The sequence below is a fragment of the Hibiscus syriacus genome, unplaced genomic scaffold (assembly GCF_006381635.1).
Source record: "Hibiscus syriacus cultivar Baekdansim isolate YM2019G1 unplaced genomic scaffold, ASM638163v2 tig00111127_pilon, whole genome shotgun sequence".
Taxonomy (NCBI): Eukaryota; Viridiplantae; Streptophyta; class Magnoliopsida; order Malvales; family Malvaceae; genus Hibiscus; species Hibiscus syriacus.
In genome coordinates, this window is record NW_024062988.1 from 312,647 (window position 1) to 334,426 (window position 21,780).

General features: G+C 37.6%; 1 protein-coding gene across 1 annotated transcript; it reads left to right on the forward strand.

Moving 5' to 3' along the window:
- The first annotated feature begins 2,903 nt into the window (after positions 1–2,903).
- LOC120154277 (protein SABRE-like) lies at positions 2,904–6,188 on the forward strand. The gene is made up of 5 exons (XM_039166074.1): positions 2,904–3,393; positions 3,846–3,957; positions 5,023–5,289; positions 5,862–5,944; positions 6,176–6,188. The coding sequence occupies exons 1-5, from the start codon at positions 3,323–3,325 to the stop codon at positions 6,186–6,188; spliced, it is 546 nt and encodes a 181-aa protein (XP_039022005.1). The 5' UTR covers positions 2,904–3,322.
- The last annotated feature ends 15,592 nt before the right edge of the window (positions 6,189–21,780 follow it).

Below are 21,780 nucleotides of genomic sequence, written 5' to 3' on the forward strand. Positions count from 1 at the left end.
CCAAGAACCTCAAATCTTTAATCCCTCCTAACTCCATCATACTTTGATTTTAAGATAACTTAAGCTTTCCTTAAGCTTAATTATCATTTAATAATCAAAACCCAACCTTAAAATCAACAATTAATCCATAAACAAAGAAACTCACCTTTGAGCTTGGAGATACGGGAGGAGGAAGAAGAATAAAGAAAACTCTGGATAATTCTCTCATTTCCCACGTGGTTCCTTATCTTATAAAAGGAATATAAAAATCTCACTTGTTAATTGACCATTTTACCCTTTAATTCATTCAATCATTACTAAATAACCTTCATCATATTTCTAATAAATCATTGAACTATTCAATTATCCTACTTTAATCACCAATTTCTGAAACTTTATAATTTGGTCACTAACCCGGTATTGAGGATGTTACAAACTTTAATTATTCCATCATACATATTTAATTTGATGGTTCTCACGCCAACGATCTCTAAGGCATGATCATTGCAACTATACACAGATCTCCTGAGACTGGTTCATAATGATGGAACCATTCTCTTCTTGAGGTCATGTGATAATTTGCTCCCGAATCAATGAGCCATATATCTGCAAATCTTTTTTCTACCTTCCACGGTGGTTGACGCTTCACAACATAGAGCATCTCCATCATCTGAAGTATTTGCGGTATTGCCTTATGGATTGGAGTTTTTATTTAGACTCCAACAATCATTCTCCAAGTGACCATTCTTTCCACAATAGTAGCACTTTAAATTCTTTTTTCATCTCGACTTCGATCTACCATGTTTGTGACTGCTACTTTGGCCATGTTCTGTTGATCTCCCTCTCATTGTTGTCAACGCTTCTGCTTGTTGCAGATTTACTTGTCTGTCTTTCTTGTTCTTGCGCCGATTTTCTTCTTGTAGAACAACAACTGCAACGTCATCGAAGACTAGACTGGTTACATTACTATTTGTCAAGTTGATGATGAGTTGATCATACGAATCAGGTAGACTTTGAAGTAGAAGTTTAGCACGTTCTTGTTCTCCTATTGTACATCTTAGGGATGTAAGTTGAGAAAATAAAGTGTTCAACGCGTTTAAGTGTTCCATCACTGAAGTAGATTCTGGCATACGGAGAGTGTACAATTTCCTCTCAAGAAAAAATTTATTGTGTAGCAATGTGGCATCGTACAATTTGGTGAGATGATCCCATATCTCCTTAGCTGGCTTCTTCTCCTCGATGCTTGACAAGACTTCATCTGCTAATTCCAGATGAAAGTTTGTCATAGCATTCCCGTCCATTTCGATCCATTTGTTGTCATCTGTGAAATCTACCGGCCTTTCACTGATAGCTTCTAGACAACCGTCTTTCCTCAGGATGTCTTTCATCTTTAATTTCCACAATGAGAAATTTCTCTCATTGAACTTTTCAATATCAAATTTCGTTGTCATAGCTTCTATTACGGATAACTCCCACTATTTCACTATCGTGAATAGTTCTCTAGAACCTTCAAAGAATGAGTAATACATTCTTACTTTCTTATGTTGGAGGATCCACCTTTTGGTGACAACCACAAAGACAATAAGCAGCTATTACACACTTAAATCTGGCTCGGATACCGATTGTTGCGGAAGACAGCTATCGGATAGAGCAAAATCGCAACTGATAATTTGAGAAAATAAAAATGAATATAAAATAGACACAAAATTTACGTGAAAAACCCCTAAATAATATAGGGCAAAAACCACGGGCAACAGTAGAAGAATTTCACTATGAGAAAATAAGAATTACAACTTCTCTCGATCTACCAAGGATAAAACAATGATAATTCTCTCTTGATAAAAGGGAGAAAACAACTCTCAAGAAACTCTCTAAATTCTCTAGTATTGGGAGAAAGCTAGAATGATTTGGGATGATTTTGAAGCTAAATGAGCTAGGGTATTTATAATTGAAGCTTAAGGACTAATCTTATAAATACCCTAAAGTCTAGGGACTAAAGTTTGTGATTATCCCATTTAATTTTTTCAACAAAATCAAGCTCTTTTTGACTATGCACCATTCGGTACCTAATTGTTGAAAAATTATCATACCTTTTTTTTTCAAAGTTGTATTTTCAGTGCAACTTATATTTTCAACATTTTGTTTTATCTCTGACAAAATACTTTATTTATTCAAATTAAAAGTAAGTTAATATCTTCATTTTCATCCTTCTATTTTTGAACAAATGACTGTATGCATTACAACAAAAGATTTACATATTTGTTTATTATTTGATTTATTTGTAATACTAAGTCAACTGATATATTGTACATGAGTTTTAGAGAAAAATATGAATTTATGTAAAATATTAAAAAAAAACATATTTAGATAAAACAACTTAAGCATATAGACATCTTTATCATATTGGTATTTAAATTACATTTTATTTTTGCATTTGAGAGTTTGGTTTGTGCATTTGATTAAATTTTAAGAAGGGGTATGAGTTGTACAATAATTAAATTTGGAATTAATATTAACTGAAGTCTTAATTTTAAATTATTTATCATTTAATTTATGATTCGGACAACAGTTTTAAACAAGTGAAAGGTAGAATCTAAAATTTAATATTGTGAAAGTTGTCTAAATATTGATTTTAGCATTTAAATTTCTATTTATTAAGAAAATCATCGTAATTGTTAATTATCTTTTTTTTGGATCGACTCAAAATTTAACCACATTTTTGGACCAATCAAGTTCAGCCACGGCACCAAATCCACGTTGCTTACAGGTAACCCAATTCTTCCTCACTACCGAAGGTCCAAAACAGAATGTTGGGTTGCCGACCCAAAACAAAACGCACCGTTGAGGCGTTGACTCTTCCTGATTCCCTCGCAATCTCCCGAGGACACATTCGACATTTAAAAATGGGGCATCCTAAGCACACCCATCTCCCTTGCACCCTCACACCACTTGATCCCACCATTCGCTACTTGTGAAATAAAATTAAAAAAAAAAAAAAGGAAAAAAGAAAACCGGAAATTAAAAACAGGAGCAGTCAGTTCATTTGTTCATCGACCAAATGATGGATCGGATCTTCTTTCATGTCAACACTCTCCCTTTCTATCGCTGGTCCTTGAAGAGTCATTCTCATTGCTTCTAGTAAACTATCAGATCGCTTTCTATCTTTTCGAAGCACAATTCCTTTAGGGTTTCGTCTCCTCCTTTGTTCTTCTACTTTGCGATGCTATTACGTACAGAAGCTGATACATTAGCCGTTGCTTCGTCCTCTTTTTTTTTTCGAATTGGATGATTTGATCGGATTTTCTACGGTTCGTAGAATTGAAGTCTTGCCACAAGAAAAAAAATGGCGGCTTCTCCTGTCAAGTTTCTCTTTGGATTCTTTATGACTTCCATCACATTGTTGATGGTTTTCATGTAAGTCCCTGTGCTTTGCACTCTGTTAAAAATTGTTTATGCAATTGTCGGCATTTTTATTTTTATTAGTTTATTATCTGAATTCTGAAATGTTATTTCGATCAGCTTTTCGCTTATGCATTTCGATTTTATTATTATGTATTTGATTTTTTTATAAAAAGAAAATTGGAAATCTTTTTGTTATTTTTTATGTTTCTTGGTGTTTTTTCAAATTGCGATGACAAATCTGTCTCATATTAACTTATTACAATTAGATAATTGGCGTCATAATGTATCTATTCTTCTCTTCAGCAGAATGATTCCAATGAGATATCTTTGTAGCGAAATTGTTTTTCTTTTCATCACCTTGCTTTTTTATTTCTGAATTTAGTGCGTCTCCTCTGTTTGAAATTGGGAGTGATAATCCATAAGCTGTCGGTGAACCTCTGTTATATGTTTACTTCCCTTTGCAGTTTTGCTTCAAGGTTGCTGGCTTGGATTCTAAGCAGGATACTTGGAGCATCTGTTGGATTCCTTGTTGGTGGATGGAAATGTTTGAAGGATGTTGTTGTAAAGTTCAATAAGGTGTTTTCCTGTACTTCAACTGGTTGTTTCCATAAATAATGTTTCATACATGTAATTTAGGTAGTAAAGCCTCTGCTAGTTGCTAATAAGGGAGTCATTATATTGTTGAACAACTTAACTTTCCTTCCAGTGTTAATCAATTTTCTACGAGCAGGAGCAGGTAAGTTATGTTTCCTCCTTGGAAAGGAGAGAAAAGTGGATGCAAAAAATAAAATGTTTCTTCTACTTGCTTAGTAGGATGGAATTATGAGAGGGGAAAAGTAAAAAATTATTGCACTTACATGAGTTTTCCATTCTTTCTTTCTTTCTTTCTTTTTTGATCGAAGAGTTTTTCATTATTTCATGATCCATTGTTTTACCCAAACTATTTCTGAAAATTAGACTGCTAAATTAGATAGAAAACTTTGGTTGTTCACATATGCTTCCCAGTAGGTACCGCTTCCATTTCTGAAATATGTCTTTACTTTTCTTTCCTTTTTTCTCTTGCATCTTTCTCTCATGCTCCTTTTCCTACCAATAACAAAGTAGATCTTGGACTAGATTTTTTTAAGAGAATAATACAAAGTAATTTGACTTATATAGTAGCATGGACCTTTTTAAATTGAAGTTTCCTTTCATGTTGTGCCTTTGGGGTTAAGTTCTTGGTATTTGTTTCTTATATGATGGACCATACCACTTGTCATGTTACTGCAATGACAGGTTTTTTTTCTGTCAACTTATATGCATTACTTTGTCCTGGATTTGGTTTGCAAGGTGCATGTTTTATCTCTGTAATTTTTTTTTGTGTTAGTGTGTGGAGAAATTTGTCATCCCATGTCCTTTCATTTTGTTTTAATTTGGGGTCAACAATGTGCATTTGAAATAAATTTAAATGGATGTTCAGGAGGCACGAGCAATAGATAAGTGTCTTTTTGAGTTGAATCCATTTGACTGGAATATATATATATATATAGTTATGGACCAGTATGTTGATTTCGTATAATTTATTGCCTTTTTTTTCTGGCTCCTATATCGAAACCTATGTAATCATTCATCATATTTTATTTCTTGAAAAAAAAAATTCAGGGTGCTGTTGAATCCATATTAGTGGGTGAAATCAAGCTTAGTCTATGCCAGTCCTTGGTTAAACTTGGGGCTGGCATTCTTTCTAAGGATCCAAAGCTGCAGGTGTTGATATGCGACTTGGAAGTTGTATTGAGGCCTTCGAGTAAAAGCTCACAGAAATCTAGATTGCGGAAACCTCGCACATCAGGAAGGGGAAAGGGAAAGTGGATGGTTGTAGCTAACATTGCAAGATATTTTTCGGTTTTTGTCACGGATTTGGTCATGAAGGTAAACAGTCTTGACCCTTTTTTCTCCATTTTGAGTAATGATTTAACTTTTGCATAATTCATTTTCAGCACATAATTGTTAATGCTTTTGATGTGTCTTTGTTGTGTGTGTTCTGGAATAAATGATAACTGGGGAGCTACGGATGTGGTGGGGGATGATTGTAAGTTATCAAATAAGAAATTCTGTTAAAACTTTTTGCATTGCCGCATAATATCACACATCTACACGATTTGGGAGTATTGATCTTGGAGTATGATTCTAATAAACATATTTGTGACTTCATCTTGATTTTGTTTAGAAACTAAATGTCATTTATGCTGTATCATTGTCAGGGTTTGACAGTATCTGAATGCCCTAGTTTTACATAGATCCACAAATTTTATTCGTTATTAATTATCTATTTTTTCTGTTGCTTTTTCTTTTAAGTTCTTATACTAAAGTTAGTTGTATCTTGAAACTATGCAGACACCTAGAGCGGTTGCTGAAAAGTAGACATATTTAAGGATAGTGGCTCCAAACACAATTTGTTCGTTAAGCTGCACATATTACCGTTTTATGTCTATGCTATTCAGATGCTCTCTGGCATTATAGAGAAGCCTTCTTGTTCTTTTAGCTGCGAAGAGTTCTCTCTTTCTTGCGAATTTTGCCATGATAGGTATTTCTTTTCTTTCTGGAATTTTCTTTATAATGCTCAAACCATTGCGGCCCATTTTATTTGACATAAGTTTGTCGATTAGTTAAGGGTGGTGAGTTTTACCTTTTGCTTTACGCTCCCTTGGGTTGCTTTCTTTCTCATACACATATTATCTGCTTATTCATGTATCCCGTGTTTTGGCTTTTTCTTTATGCACTGAAATGTTGCTCTATTTGTTTAATCTGCAATCAGGGAAGCTGTGTAGCTGTTCAAAACGTGGACATTAACTGTGGAGAGATTGTTGTGAACTTCAATGAGGAGCTGCTCTCAAAGAATAAAAAACAAGATGTACTTAGTCAAACTGATAAAGTTGCAGGGTCAACTGCTGATTCTGTAACCACCAGAAAACCTCAGAAAAATCAAGCTGCAATTTTGTCATTGACAAAGTATACTTCTATGTTTCCAGCAAAGGTTTGTGTTTTCACTCATTGAATTCAAAGATTAGAAGCAACTGTAGGCAGCTTCATTATCAGAGTAATACATTAGTTTTGGGCTCGGTTGTGATTGTTCCTTAGTTATCATGAAAATTGTTATTTGACGTTCTACTGGAATGAGCAAGTGTAGATGTAATTCCAGCCTGCTTGGAAAACTCGGTTTAGTGTTGCGGGTAGCATGCTTATGTAACAATAAAAATAATGGAAGAAACTAAAAAACAGATTCCAATGAAGAGGTGCATTATAGAGATTCTAAACCATATAAAAGAGGATGAATGTTTGTTTGGTGAAGCCATATTTTCTTTTGTTGATCAGTGAGAACTAAAAATTGAATGTGCCTATAAAAATTGAATGCATGACAATATCTTGCTAAAAGTTAAGAAGATAAGTGTTGCTCTTGTTATTTGAATGCGCTGGTGGGAAGTTTAGTTTTAATTCATTCATTCATTTGTTCTTTGAGACAGATTTGCTTCAACTTGCCAAAACTAGATGTGAAATTTATGCATCGGCAACATGATATTGCTGTTGAGAATAACATCATGGGCATTCAATTGAAATGCATCAAATCAAGATCAACTGAGGATGTGGGGGAGAGTACACGCCTTGATGTTCAGTTGGATTTCAGTGAGATACATGTATAGTCCTTACTATTGATGTCCCAGCTTTATGTTTTATTATTTAAATTATTATCTTTCATCTCAGCCTATTATTGAGTTTTGTTTTTCTCACTTTCAGCTTCTTAGGGAAGCTGGATCTTCTGTATTGCAGATAATGAAAGTTGATGTTGTCTCTTTTGTCTACATTCCAATACAGTCAGGTACTGTGCAATCATTGCAGGTTGGATATTTGCCAAGTTGTTATCCTTTACTTTTTCTGTGTGGTACAACTGGTAAAATATGTTTTAATAGCAAAATTCTGTGATCAAGTTTACACTTCATTCAGTTGTTGCTTTGCTTTCTGCCTTTTACCATGTGATCTCTGATGAATATGAATTTGGGAACTATCATATGAAGTGCCTATAAGAAATCCTTGGATCTGATCTGGCATCAGCATTTTATGTGGGTGTATGTCTAGCATTGTAGCTTGGTAGAAATGAATAGTTGATTCATCCTGTTATGCACTTTTGGAGGATTGGTGGTTGAATAGTTTCTATTAGGATGGCTAGGCCTTGTGTTGGTGATATGGTAAATATATTGTCAGTTCCACATGTATGATTTATTGGGTTGGTTAATTGGCTTATTCTCTTTGGTGCTGTTGCTTTTCAGCCAGTCTCACCTGTTAGAGTAGAAGTTGATGTTAAGCTTGGAGGGACCCAATGCAATATTATAATGAGTAGATTGAAGCCATGGTTGAGGTTGCAGTCCTCCAAAAAGAAGGGAATGGTTCTTCAAGAGGAAACTTATACTCTGGAGAAGCCACAATCAACTGAATCCAAAGTTATCATGTGGACATGTACTGTATCAGCCCTTGAGATGACGGTTGTGCTTTATAGTATTTGTGGTGTTCCACTGTATCATGTAAGCAACATGTTCTGTCTCATTTATATTGAGTATCTAGGAAATGGCTGAGATGGCATATTGCTGCTTATGCTGTACTAGCACATGATTTTGAATATGAAGGTGCATAATCCGCTTGTAATATTTTTATGTCAATATAGTTAGTATTGTAGGATTTATATGTGGAATAGGACTCTTTAGTTCCTTGTTGTGGTTTAGTTTCAGTTCTTGACTAACAAATTTTTTTTGTGGAAGATGATCATGCCACTAACACATCACTACTGAAGCATTAGTCAAATGTAATTTTCTTTTGGTTTGTTGTGTTTTGGAGCCAATGTTTTTGCTACCAGGTGGTGGGACCATGATGGCTATCTATATAATGAACAATTCACTTAAAATTTAGACCAATTAAAATCAGCATATTGCTAAAAGAAGAATCCTACTTTAACTAATAGCTTGTATCTTTATGATGGTTTTACTGAAATAAGAATTTTTCTTCTATATATCAGTATAGGATCTTCTGCAGTCACTCACATCTGTAATTTATTTGCCATTTCGAGTAACATAATATTCCTTTTGGAGTACTTTCATTTTTCTTTTCTTTTCTTCACTTTGTATGCCTCTATTAGTTTATGTTGACACCTTTGACTTTGATTTCTAATGCAGGGGTGCTCATAGTCATTACATCTGTTTGCTAACAACATTTCTAGTATAGGTTGATGTTAAGCTTGGAGGGACCCAATGCAATATTATAATGAGTAGATTGAAGCCATGGTTGAGGTTGCAGTCCTCCAAAAAGAAGGGAATGGTTCTTCAAGAGGAAACTTATACTCTGGAGAAGCCACAATCAACTGAATCCAAAGTTATCATGTGGACATGTACTGTATCAGCCCCTGAGATGACGGTTGTGCTTTATAGTATTTGTGGTGTTCCAATGTATCATGTAAGCAACATGTTCTGTCTCATTTATATTGAGTATCTAGGAAATGGCTGAGACGGCATATTGCTGCTCATGCTGTACTAGCACATGATTTTGAATATGAAGGTGCATAATCTGCTTGTAATATTTTTATGTCAATATAGTTAGTATTGTAGGATTTATATGTGGAATAGGACTCTTTAGTTCCTTGTTGTGGTTTAGTTTCAGTTCTTGACTAACAAATTTATTTTGTGGAAGATGATCATGCCACTAACACATCACTACTGAAGCATTAGTCAAATGTAATTTTCTTTTGGTTTGTTGTGTTGTGGAGCCAATGTTTTTGCTACCAGGTGGTGGGACCATGATGGCTATCTATATAATGAACAATTCACTTAAAATATAGACCAATTAAAATCAGCATATTGCTAAAAGAAGAATCCTACTTTAACTAATAGCTTGTATCTTTATGATGGTTAAGAATCCTACTTTAACTAATAGCTTGTATCTTTATGATGGTTTTACTGAAATAAGAATTTTTCTTCTATATATCAGTATAGGATCTTCTGCAGTCACTCACATCTGTAATTTATTTGCCATTTCGAGTAACATAATATTCCTTTTGGAGTACGTTCATTTTTCTTTTCTTTTCTTCACTTTGTATGCCTCTATTAGTTTATGTTTGACTTTTGGTATAACACGATGACTAAGACACCTTTGACTTTGATTTCTAATGCAGGGGTGCTCATAGTCATTACATCTATTTGCTAACAACATTTCTAGTATAGGTTGATGTTAAGCTTGGAGGGACCCAATGCAATATTATACTGAGTAAATTGAAGCCATGGTTGAGGTTGCAGTCCTCCAAAAAGAAGGGAATGGTTCTTCAAGAGGAAACTTATACTCTGGAGAAGCCACAATCAACTGAATCCAAAGTTATCATGTGGACATGTACTGTATCAGCCCCTGAGATGACGGTTGTGCTTTATAGTATTTGTGGTGTTCCACTGTATCATGTAGGCAACATGTTCTGTCTCATTTATATTGAGTATCTAGGAAATGGCTGAGATGGCATATTGCTGCTCATGCTGTACTAGCACATGATTTTGAATATGAAGGTGCATAATCCGCTTGTAATATTTTTATGTCAATATAGTTAGTATTGTAGGATTTATATGTGGAATAGGACTCTTTAGTTCCTTGTTGTGGTTTAGTTTCAGTTCTTGACTAACAAATTTTTTTTGTGGAAGATGATCATGCCACTAACACATCACTACTGAAGCATTAGTCAAATGTAATTTTCTTTTGGTTTGTTGTGTTGTGGAGCCAATGTTTTTGCTACCAGGTGGTGGGACCATGATGGCTATCTATATAATGAACAATTCACTTAAAATTTAGACCAATTAAAATCAGCATATTGCTAAAAGAAGAATCCTACTTTAACTAATAGCTTGTATCTTTATGATGGTTTTACTGAAATAAGAATTTTTCTTCTATATATCAGTATAGGATCTTCTGCAGTCACTCACATCTGTAATTTATTTGCCATTTCGAGTAACATAATATTCCTTTTGGAGTACGTTCATTTTTCTTTTCTTTTCTTCACTTTGTATGCCTCTATTAGTTTATGTTTGACTTTTGGTATAACACGATGACTAAGACACCTTTGACTTTGATTTCTAATGCAGGGGTGCTCATAGTCATTACATCTATTTGCTAACAACATTTCTAGTATAGGAACCACAGTACACATGGAACTTGGTGAGCTGAATTTGCATCTGGAAGATGAATATCAAGAATGTTTGAATGAAAGCCTTTTCACTGTGGAATCAAATTCATGTTCATTACTGCATATAGCAAAGGTTAGTCTAGATTGGGGTAAAAGGACATGGAATCATCTGAAGAAGATGGCCCTAGATGTAAATTAGCTCTTTTTGCTGATGTGACTGGAATGGACATTTATTTGACCTTTAAGCGTTTTGAATCACTTATAGTAACAGCTTTGTCCTTTCAAGCACTGTTCAAAACTCTTTCTGCTGGTAAGAAAGCAACACAGAGCCAGACAGGGCGTTCATCTAAACCATCAGGGAAGGGCACTCGACTTTTAAAATTTAATGTTGAACGTTGTTCAGTTAGTTTTTGTGGTGACACTTACTTGGAAAACTCAGTTGTCTCTGATCCCAAGCGTGTAAATTATGGGTCTCAGGGTGGTCGAGTTGTTATTAGTGTTTCAGCTGATGTTACACCACGTAATGCAGATATACTGTCCACAGTTTCTAATCAGGCCAGGACATTGAAATACTCTCTTTTGCTCGACATCTTTCACTTCAGTTTGTGTGTGAACAAGGAGAAACAATCCACATAGGTGAAACTTGAAAGAGCTAGATCTATTTATCAGGAATGTCTGGAAGACGATGAACTGGAGACAAAAGTTTCATTGTTTGACATGCAGAATGCAAAATTTGTTCGGCGCTCTGGCGGTCTTAAGGAGATAGTTGCCTGCTCTCTGTTCAGTGCTACTGATATCTCCATCAGATGGGAGCCTGATGTGCATCTATCTTTGTTTGAACTTGTTTTAAAAATGATGAGAGAGAGTGTCAGGAAAGAAGAGAGAGAAAAAGGAATAGGCCAGTCTTCCTCCGGCGGGAGTTGGACTGTATTCGTTGACAACCTGAGTAAGAGAGTCACTAGGAGTGAGCTAAGAAACATATTTATCGATCAGGTGGTGAGAATTTTCATACCAAATGTGGTGAACAGGCCAAAGTATAAATCTTTCACTTTTGCCTTCGTTCAGTTTGGTAATGAAACAGAGATGAGGAATGCAGTTGAAAATATTAACGGGTTGTGGATAGATGGGAGGAAAATTTACGTTGGAGTTGCAAAGTACCAGAGTGTCCGACCAAGGGTTGCTGGTTCTTTTCGTCTTTCAGTTGGTGTCCATGAAAAGGTTATATTTGATAAAGCTAATCCAAGTTCGAAGGCTGTGATTCCGAGCAGATTAAGAGATGATAGATCATACAAAGATGTCTTGGTGTCGTGCAGTTCGCAAAAGACTGAGTCGGAGCATATAGGAAAAAGTTACGAAAGTCTAGACAGGGGAAGAGGGATGAAGAAGAAGAAGAATATTTGGGAAATGCATATTCCTACTGAAAATTCAAGTTGGGTGAAAAGATCTCTAACGGGTCTTGTGAAACATTCCTTTGAGCTGGAGTTGGTTCAAAAAGGTTTGGCTAGTGATGGTATTGAAGTTCAAGTTGCGAGCTGGGGATATGTTTGGAACTCTTGTGTTATAACGTTCAAATCAGAGGAATTGATGAAGGATGCGTGGTCAAATAAGAGTAAGGAGTTATGGTTCTGGTTCGATCGGTTGGCACCGCTGTTGAATGAAGGTGGAGTGCCTATGGCTTATTGTTTGGTGGAGCTGTTCGGTGTCCCTCTATTATGTTGGCAAGAGAATTTCTTACAGAAGTTAGCTGGAAGGTGGGGTTTAGTGGAGGTCATCCAGGATTCGACTCTAACAAGGGAAGATCTCTCGATGGTGAGAATTTTGCTTAGGGTGGAAAGTCCCTTTGACGTCCCGGAAGTGTTTACTCTAGGTTCCTATGGAAGATCATATAAGGTGACTTCTAAGTTGGGATCTACTTCCCAGGTTTCAAATTTCTTTCATGGCATCTCGTCGGATAAATTTTCCGACGATAGAGTCACAGTCGTAGAGTCGTCAGAGGAGGAAGACGATAGTATACGTTCGTCAGACATGGCAGGTCCAGGTCAGCTTGATGTGGAAGATCGGCAGAAAGTGGACTTATGGATTGATCAGGGATTTCCTGTCGGGGTTGGTGCAGCAGGTGAAGAAAATCAGTTTTCAAAAAGAAGCTTGGCAGGGAAAGACATTAATGAAGTTGTGTCAGAAGGTCACAGTTTGGGGAGTAGTAAAAAGGGAGATTATGCTGGGCTGGGTTTAAGAAATAAGGGGGATTATAAAGACAGTTTGCAGGCCCTTTCAGACAGGAGCAGTGAGCCTTTTTCTCCTATCTTGAGACTAGTTCCGGCTGGGCCAGCAGTCAAATTCATTGGGCCCGGAAATGCTAATCAAAAGCAAATTCATAATGTTACTAGCAGCTCTGGGGATGGAGACAAAGACAGAGGCAGTCAAGGCTTATGGTCTGAGGCGGGTTTTAAGGATTCAACAGGTATGGATGGTGAAGTGGGGTCTGCTGAAGGCTTAAAGCTGTCATGTTTTAGAGCTGGTTCGCCAACTCGTTCTGCTAGTCCTATTTCTTGGAAGAGTGCCCCGGTTGGGAGAAAGCTAATTAAGAGTCATCAGAGATTTTATAGCAGGTCCAGAGAAAGAAAAATTTGGTTGGATGAGCCAGGAAGGGTTTCTAGTTTAAAGTTGGGTAGGTTTCCTATCTCAAGTGGTTTTCATTCTAAAAGTTCAGAGGCGGCTGGGTTGGCTGAAGGGGTTTGTGTTGATCAAAGAGGCAAGCGCTCTTACAGGAGAATGAAAAGATCCCTCACTAGGGATGCTCTAGACCATGCTAGTGTGACTACAGTATCCACATTAACATTCTCAAGGCTGTTGGAGGAAGCGATTGCTACTTGGGAGATAAGCAGGATGCTGGGCATTTCGTTCAAGGAAGGGAATAATGCTTTTCTACAAAAAATTATGGATTTGGAGAAAGGTTTGAGTCAGGCTAGCTGAGTCCTAAGATGGATTCTGGGATTGCTTTGGTATTTTTTATAATTGAATATGATGACAAAAATCATTATCTTGTCATGGAATGTTAGGGGGCTGGGCAAAAAGGAAAAACAGAGAGCTGTTCAGAAGTTATCCTCAGAGAAAAAACCAATATTTCTTTTTCTCCAAGAGACAAAACTTGAGATTTTACCAAGCTCATTTTTAACAAGAAGTGGGTTGAATAAGCTGCAGGGGTTTGTTGTGTCTCCAGCAGTTGGATCTTCAGGAGGCTTATTTAGTTGTTGGGATGATAGTTGTTTTGAGTTAGAAGACCAGTTTATCCATAGGAGGTTCATTGTTGTTTTTGGGAAGTTCAAATTCAATCAATTTAGGTGTGGTTTCATTAATGTTTATGGCCCGTCTATGGAAGAAGAGAAGGCCAGTTTCTTTGAAGAATTGGGACATTTTTTAAATGGGTGCAATTTGCCTTTATGTGTGGGAGGGGATTTCAATGCTTACTTAACAGAGGAGGAGAAGGATGGCAGGTCTCAAAATAGAAATTCAATGGAAAATTTCAATCTGTTCATTCAGCAAACGGGGATGATTGACTTACCTTTAATAGGGGGGAATTATACATGGAGCAGTAATCGGGATTGCCCCACTGTTATTAGGCTGGATAGGTTTCTGGTTAATGTTAGCTTCCTTTCTAAGTTTTCTGATATTACCCAATCGCTGTTGACAAAGTCCATTTCTGATCATAATGCTATTATTTTGGAGAGTGGGGAAGACAATTGGGGCAAGAGGCCGTTTAGGCTGTTTAGCTATTTGATGACTGAGGACGGCTTCCAAGAGAAAGTTGCAGAGTCTATTAATGAGTTCAAGAGGGTCAGAAAAAAAGCAGGAATTCTGAGCATTCTTAGAAATACTAAGTTTGCTATAAAGACTTGATCTGGAAATAGGATTCAGTTTCCTAGTAAACAGATTTCTGCTATTGAAGACAAGATCCATCACCTAGAAAACTCTTTTCAGAAGAATCGAGTTTCAGGAGTTATTGATAGTTCATCAGAGCTGAAGTTACTGAGGGATGAGCTTTGGAGACTTTACAGAATTGAGGAGCAAATCTGGTTTCAAAATTCAAGAGAGAAGTGGGTTAAAGATGGTGATCGGAATACTAAATTTTTTCACACTTGTGCTTCCATTAGGAAGAGGAGGAACGCTCTAAATGCTATTTGTGTTGATGGGGTTATTATCAGGGACCCGGTCCGGTTAAAGTCTGCTGTCAAAGAGCATTTTTTCAAAGCTTTCAATAGCCGCACTACCTTGGAAGTGGAGGATATTAATTTAAATTTCTCAAGAATTTCAATGGAGCAGAGTCTTATGCTAGAAAAGGAGTTTACGGAAGGTGAAATTTTTGAAACCTTGAATTCGTGTGATAGTAACAAAGCTTCGGGTCTGGATGGGCTGAGTATGGGTTTTTTCAAAAAAAATTGGTCTTCATTGAAAGCTGATATTATGAATTTTTTCAATAACTTTTACTTGGGAAAGGATTGGGAGCATGGCATTAATCATTCGTTCATAACTCTAATTCCAAAGGGCTATAATATTGGGGGTCTAGATGATTTCAGACCAATTAGCCTAGTAGGTGGGATGTACAAGATTCTTTCCAAGTGCCTTTCGAGAAGGTTGAGGTGTTGCATGGATGATGTTGTTAGTGATTCACAATTTGCCTTCACTCAGGGTAGACAAATATTGGATTGTTCTTTCATCGCTAATGAAGGTATTGATTTGTGGAGGAAGAAAGGATTGAAGGGTTGTGTGTTGAAGGTGGATTTCAAGAAGGCCTACGATACAGTAGATTGGGATATTTTATTTAAAGTTATGGTTAGAATGGGATTCGGATTAAAATGGTGTGGCTGGATTCGGAAATGTGTGTCAACTGCCTCGGTTTCAGTGCTAGTTAATGGGGTTCCTACGGATGAATTTCCTATGGCTAGAGGTCTTAGACAAGGGTGCTCCTTGTCACCTTTGCTGTTTAATTTCATTGGCGAGTTACTTAATCTACTGATTCGGAAAGCAGTATCTTCGGGCCTGTTCAGTGGTTTGATTGTTGGCAAGGATGATACAGCTCTTAATTTGTCACATTTGCAATTCGCAGATGATCTCATTATCTTCTGTATGGCTTCGAAGACACAGATTCTAAATGTCAAGATGGTCTTAAGGGTCTTTGAAGTCATTTCAGGACTGCAATTAAACCTCACTAAGTGTAGATTATTTGGGATTAATATCAGTGAGGAAGAGGTGTTGCAGTGGGCTAATACTATTGGTTGTGTAGTGGGACATTTTCCTTTGGAATATTTGGGATTACCGCTTGGTGCTAAGAGAAATTCTATAGCGTTGTGGGATCCGATAGTGCAGAAATTTAACAAGAAGTTAGCCAGCTGGAAGGCGAGGACTCTGTCTGTGGCAGGAAGATTAGTGTTATTAAAGGCTGTTTTATGCTCATTACTTACCTATTTCATGTCCCTGTTTAAAATACCCTCTTCCGTGATTGTTAAGCTAAATTCCATTATGGCCAGTTTTCTATGGGGAGGAGGGGCAGAGGTTAAAAAAATCCATTGGATAAACTGGTCGACAGTATGTTCTGCAAAAAGTGCGGGTGGTCTAGGAGTTCTAGATCTTAATTACATGAATAGAGCACTCCTAGGAAAGTGGTCTTGGAGGTTTGCGAATGATGGAGGGTCAGTGTGGAAAAAGGTTATTTGCAGTAAGTATAATCTGGACCCTAGCTTGTTGATTTTCAAGGAAAAACTACCTGCTTTTTCTTCTTGGATTTGGAAATCGATAGTCAATAATCATTTCAAAGAAGACCAGTTCGGAGCTAAATTTCGAAGTCTGTTAGATGTTCGAGTAGGCAGTGGGGACAGAATCAGTTTCTGGTCTGATAATGGGGCGACTGTTTCCCCTCTTAAAGAGGTCTTCCCCAGATTATTTGTTCTGTCTGTAAATAAAAATGGGAAGTTAAAAGAGTTTGGTGAGTTCAAGTCCTCAGTTTGGTGTTGGCATGTTCAATTGAGAAGGAGTTTGAGTGACTGGGAACTGGTTCAATTCTGCGATCTGATGACCTTAATTCACAATATACCTCTGTCCAAAGATCTGTCTGATGGGTGGGTTTGGAGAGGAAACGGGGATGGGATCTATTCTGTTAAGACCAGTGTTAAAGCTTGCAGTCCTGTGTTGTCAGTTGATTCTTTTTGGATGAAATTCATTTGGAGGGGTTTGATGCCTCCCAGAGTGGAGGTCTTTTTGTGGCAGGTTGTGCATCATAGACTGCCAGTAAAACAGGAACTACAAAGGAGAGGAGTTTCAGCTGTTATAGATGTGTCATGTCCCCTTTGTAAAAAAGAGGTTGAATCCTCTTTGCATTTATTTTTTACTTGCCTTGTGGCATGGGCATTGTGGATGAAATTTTTGAAATTGTGGGGTGTTAGTTCGGTTTTGCAGGCCAATGCTCAAAGTTTTCTGATAGCTTGGGAGCATTTGGTCCCTAATTCTAGAATTTGGTCATATATTCCGGGTGTGGTGCTATGGACTATATGGAAATATAGGAATGATATTGTGTTTGATGGGGGTAGGCTCGATCAGATCGATCTGTTTTTTATGGCAAGATGTAGGCTGGCGACCTGGTTCATAACGAATACCAAGGATGTCTCTATTCTAAAAGACTCTCTCATCTCTGATCCTACTATTGGGGATTATTGCTCTAAGTCAAGGTGTTCGATCATTGAAATTGTGTCTTGGTTTCCTCCTCCAAAGGGTTTTATTAAACTTAATGTGGATGCATCAGTGACTGGTGATTGGAGGAAGAGTGGTGTTGGGGGAATTCTTAGAGATGAGGATGGCTCGGTGACGGGCTCTTTTCAAGAGCCTTCTGGTCCAGGTCCTCCGGCGCTGATTGAGTTGTTGGCAGTTAAGAGGGGCCTAATTTTTTTTGAGCCGTTTCATCAGCAGATGAAGGAACGTTTATTGATTGAATCTGACAGTAAACTTGCAGTAGAGTGGGTCAAGAATTTTGATCTTTGTCCCCGGTGTATACTCTAATCTAGTAAAAGATATTGTTACTAAGTTAAGGGAGTTGAATGGTATTATTAGATGGGTTGCTAGGTCAGCCAATGTTGAGGCTGATAGTTTAGCCAAAGCTGGTATTGGCTAGTTTTACATTTGTGATTTGTTTTTGTAGTCTTTGGGGTGGATTATGTAAAGGGAGTGTTTATGTGTTGTTGTTAAATATTATGTATATTGTGGTTTTTAATGAATCCTAAGGCACTCTTTTCCTCCTTCCGCTGATTGAGAAACACTTAGTGTTCCATTAATCATGAAGGGGGTTTTTAACGAGGCCTACATTCCTATAAAAAAAAAACCCCCCTTCTTACCTTTCCTGTTATGAAAATAACATGGAGGGCATTGGAAGGAGGAAAAGAGTGCCTATAATTTTATTAATCTGAAGAATAATACACCGCCATCCCTAACAACAACTTAATACCTCCCCACAAAAACATAAGACTTAAAAACCATCTTCTGCTGACAAACCTTCACACTAATTACAAAAGACTGGAAAACAAAATCCCTTCTGAATCGAAGGGAATCCACCCTCTAACATCCCACAAACAAAGCCAAAAATCAACCTATACCATCTTTAGCTAATCTATCCGCTATCCAGTTGGCAGCCCTCAAGATAAGCCTTAACAAAATATCCTTCCCTTCCTTTAAAGAGACGATCTCCTTCACTAAGGATTGAAACATAGGGTTGCTTAATTCCGGATTATTGATCCACTTCATCGCGACACTTGAATCCGATTCTAAAATAATCCTCTTATTAAGAACCAAACCTGAATCATAAAGCAAGCTCAGCCCCCTCTTTATCGCCAAAAGTTCTGCCAAAATCGGAGGACCACCCCAAACATTTTCAGAAAACCAGTGAATTAACACACCACTACTATCCCTAATCAAACCTCCTATACCACCTTTAGTTCAACCCTTCACCATTGCTCCATCAACATTGATCTTTAAGAAACCATCTGGAGGAGGAACCCAGCAAGTAGGTTGGGATCTTCCTTTCTTCTGTCTATCAACCGAATCAGTAAGAGTAAGATCACCCACTAATGAGTCAAAAGGGATCTGCGTGTCAAAACTAGCAGCAAACCAAGAAACAATTCTAAATCGAGCAATAAAGAACAACATCACCACATCCAACTTTTCCTTCTTAAAAATAACCTCATTCCTGCTTTTCCATATCGTCCAAAATACGGCCCTTGGAATGGATTTCCAAATACAAGAATTCGGAAGTAGATCATCCCACTGAATAATACAGTCTAATATGTTATTTGGAATACTCCAAGAAACGTTCCACAAATTTGAAAATCTGGCCCACAATCCCCAAGTTACCTCACACAGCAGGAAAAGATGTGAAACTGTTTCCCCAAAACTGCCACACAATGGACATAAGGGATCTTCAATCCCGACCACTCCACGCTTCAACAATTCCTCCTTAACCGCCACTCTCTGATGAACAACTTGCCATAAGAAGGCTTCAACCCTGGGAGGTGCTATCCCCGCCCAAATATTTCTATCCCAAAAATCTTGATTCCCCTCAATACTGACCGAATCAAGAAAACTCTTAATACAAGAATTAGTAGAGAAGCATCACTCTCCATTCCCTAACCAAATCCAGCAATCCTCCTCATGAGACAATGTGATGTTATTCAGCATAGAAATCAAGTGCAACCATTGCTCAATCTCCCAGTCCACCAAATTCCTTCTCATTTGAATATCCCACAACCAACCTGTAGTATTACCTGTAGTATTATTCACCCTAAACTCCACCACTTTACCCGTTTTATTAATCGATAGAGCATACAGCCTAGGAAACAAATCTTTAAGGGGGACTTCTCCCAACCAAACATCATTCCAAAAAGACACAGAGTGCCCGTTACCAGCTTTCAACCGCAAATTATTCCTAATACAATCCCCAAACCCATCATTAGAAAAGAAGTTGTTAATGACACCTCTCCAAATCCAAGAGGCACGAGCCGTCCAATTATTCTCCAACATTTTGCAACTCGGGTCCAAGTTGTTCACACAACAAACCACCCTCTTCCACCAAGAATCCTTTAAAGAGGCAAACTTCCATACCCATTTACCCAACAATGCTCTGTTCAAAATAGCTAAGTTCGGGATCCCTAGACCCCCCAACCTTCTCGGCTTATTGACTAATTCCCAGTTCACCCAATGTATGTTTCTTTTATCAGTCGAACCCCCCATAAAAAAACAGCCATGATCGAGTTTAATTTCTTCAACACCGTAACTGGAATTCGAAATAATGAAAGGAAATAAGTAGGAAGAGAGCATAACACAGCTTTGACCATCACCACCCTTCCTGCTAACGCTAGAGAGTTTGCCTTCCAACCAGTCAATTTATTATGAAATTTTTGCACGATTGGTTCCTACATCACAACAGAATTTCTCTTGTACCCCAAAGGCAAACCTAGGTATTTCGCTGGAAAATTACCCATCGAGCAACCAATTTCCTTAGACCAATCGGCTAGCACATCCTCCTCAACATTGATGCCTGCTCTTGACTAGATTAATCTTCAATCCCACCAATAACTCATATATCAACAGCACCCTTCTGACATTCTTCAAATCCCGAATTGAAGCTTTTGAAAAAATAATAAGATCATCCGCAAATTGTAGATGCGATAGCTTAAAGGAACGGTCCTGAACTCCTAGCTCAAAGCCCGAAAACAGCCCCATATCCACTGCTTTAGTTAGCAACAAATGTAACAATTCCCCACCCAAATTAAACAGCAAAGGGGATAACGAACAGCCCTGTCTAAGACCTCTTCCCATATGAATTCTCTCCGTAGGAGTCCCATTCATAAGAACCGAAATAGAAGCAGTTGACATACACTAATACATCCAAGAACGCCATTTTTCTCCGAACCCTATTTTACCCATTATTTTCAACAACACCGACCAATCAACTGAGTCATATGCTCTCTTAAAATCCACCTTGAAAACCACCCCCTTCAACCCTTTCTTCCTCCAAAAATCAATTCCTTCATTTGCTATAAAGGAACAGTCCAGTATGCTCCTCCCTTGAATAAATGCAAATTGAGACGGACTAACTATTTCATTAATGCACAGACTGAACCTCCTAGCTAAGACCTTTGATAAAATTTTATATAGCCCTCCCACAAGACTAATTGGCCTAAAATCCCTCATCCCCTCCGGGTTATCCTTCTTAAGAATAAGGGAAATGAAAGAATGGTTCACCTCCAAGTCCCACTCCTTCCCCTGAAAAAAATCCTTAAAAAACAACATAATATCATCTTTCAAAGTGGTCCAGAATTTCTTGAAGAAACCTAAGTTCAGACCATTAGGGCCAGGAGCTTTGTTTGTATCCAAGTTAGCAATTGCTCCCCAAACCTCCTCTTCCGAAAATGGCTTCTCAAGAGCCAAACTCTGACCTTCTTATAGCTTGAGAAAATCCAGATTTAACTCCTCTGCCTCCAGTGAATTACTCTGAGTAAACAATCCACTAAAAAACTCCACTACTGAATCTCTAATTAGGGTAGGATCTTCTATAACTTCATTACCCATTCTAAGGGACTTAATCCCGTTTTTCCTCCCTCTAACTGTAGCACTATGATGAAAAAATCTGGTGTTCTTATCTCCCTCCATTCTCCATTTCAATCTCGATTTTTGCAGCCAAATCGATTCTTCTTTCTTATGAAGCTCCCATAATTCTTTCTTTGCTTCAATTATTGATTTCATTGTCACCGAGTGAAGACCTTGTTGCATATCCAATTCCATGTCCTGAATTCCTTTCTCCAACAGTTTAATTTTCCGGGGCAACTCTACATAACCCCTCTCAGACCATCTCTTTACCACATCATTCACCCGCTTTAGCACCCTAGACATGGGCTTCCCCTTTTCCTCTCTACAAAATTTATTCAGCTCCTTTTCCATCATCTCAGTAAAACCCTCCTCCTCCATAACATAGTTAAACAACCTAAACGGTTTCAACCCCCAATTACATTATTTGTTCTCCAACAGAATAATATTATGATCGAAAATTAACCTTGGCTGCAATGATTGGCTTATCCTCGGAAACAATATTACTAATCTCTGATCAACCAAAAAACGATCCAACCTCTCAAACGTAGGAACTTCCCTATTATTGCACCATGTAAAACGGCCTCCAGACATTG

Excerpts from the sequence above, each read along its gene's own strand:
- LOC120154277 (XM_039166074.1), top strand. The coding sequence starts at position 3,323 with ATGGCGGCTTCTCCTGTCAAGTTTCTCTTTGGATTCTTTATGACTTCC. Across the intron at positions 3,394-3,845 it reads ACATTGTTGATGGTTTTCAT|TTTTGCTTCAAGGTTGCTGG; the intron begins GTAAGTCCCTGT and ends TTCCCTTTGCAG. Across the intron at positions 5,290-5,861 it reads TCACGGATTTGGTCATGAAG|ATGCTCTCTGGCATTATAGA; the intron begins GTAAACAGTCTT and ends TATGCTATTCAG.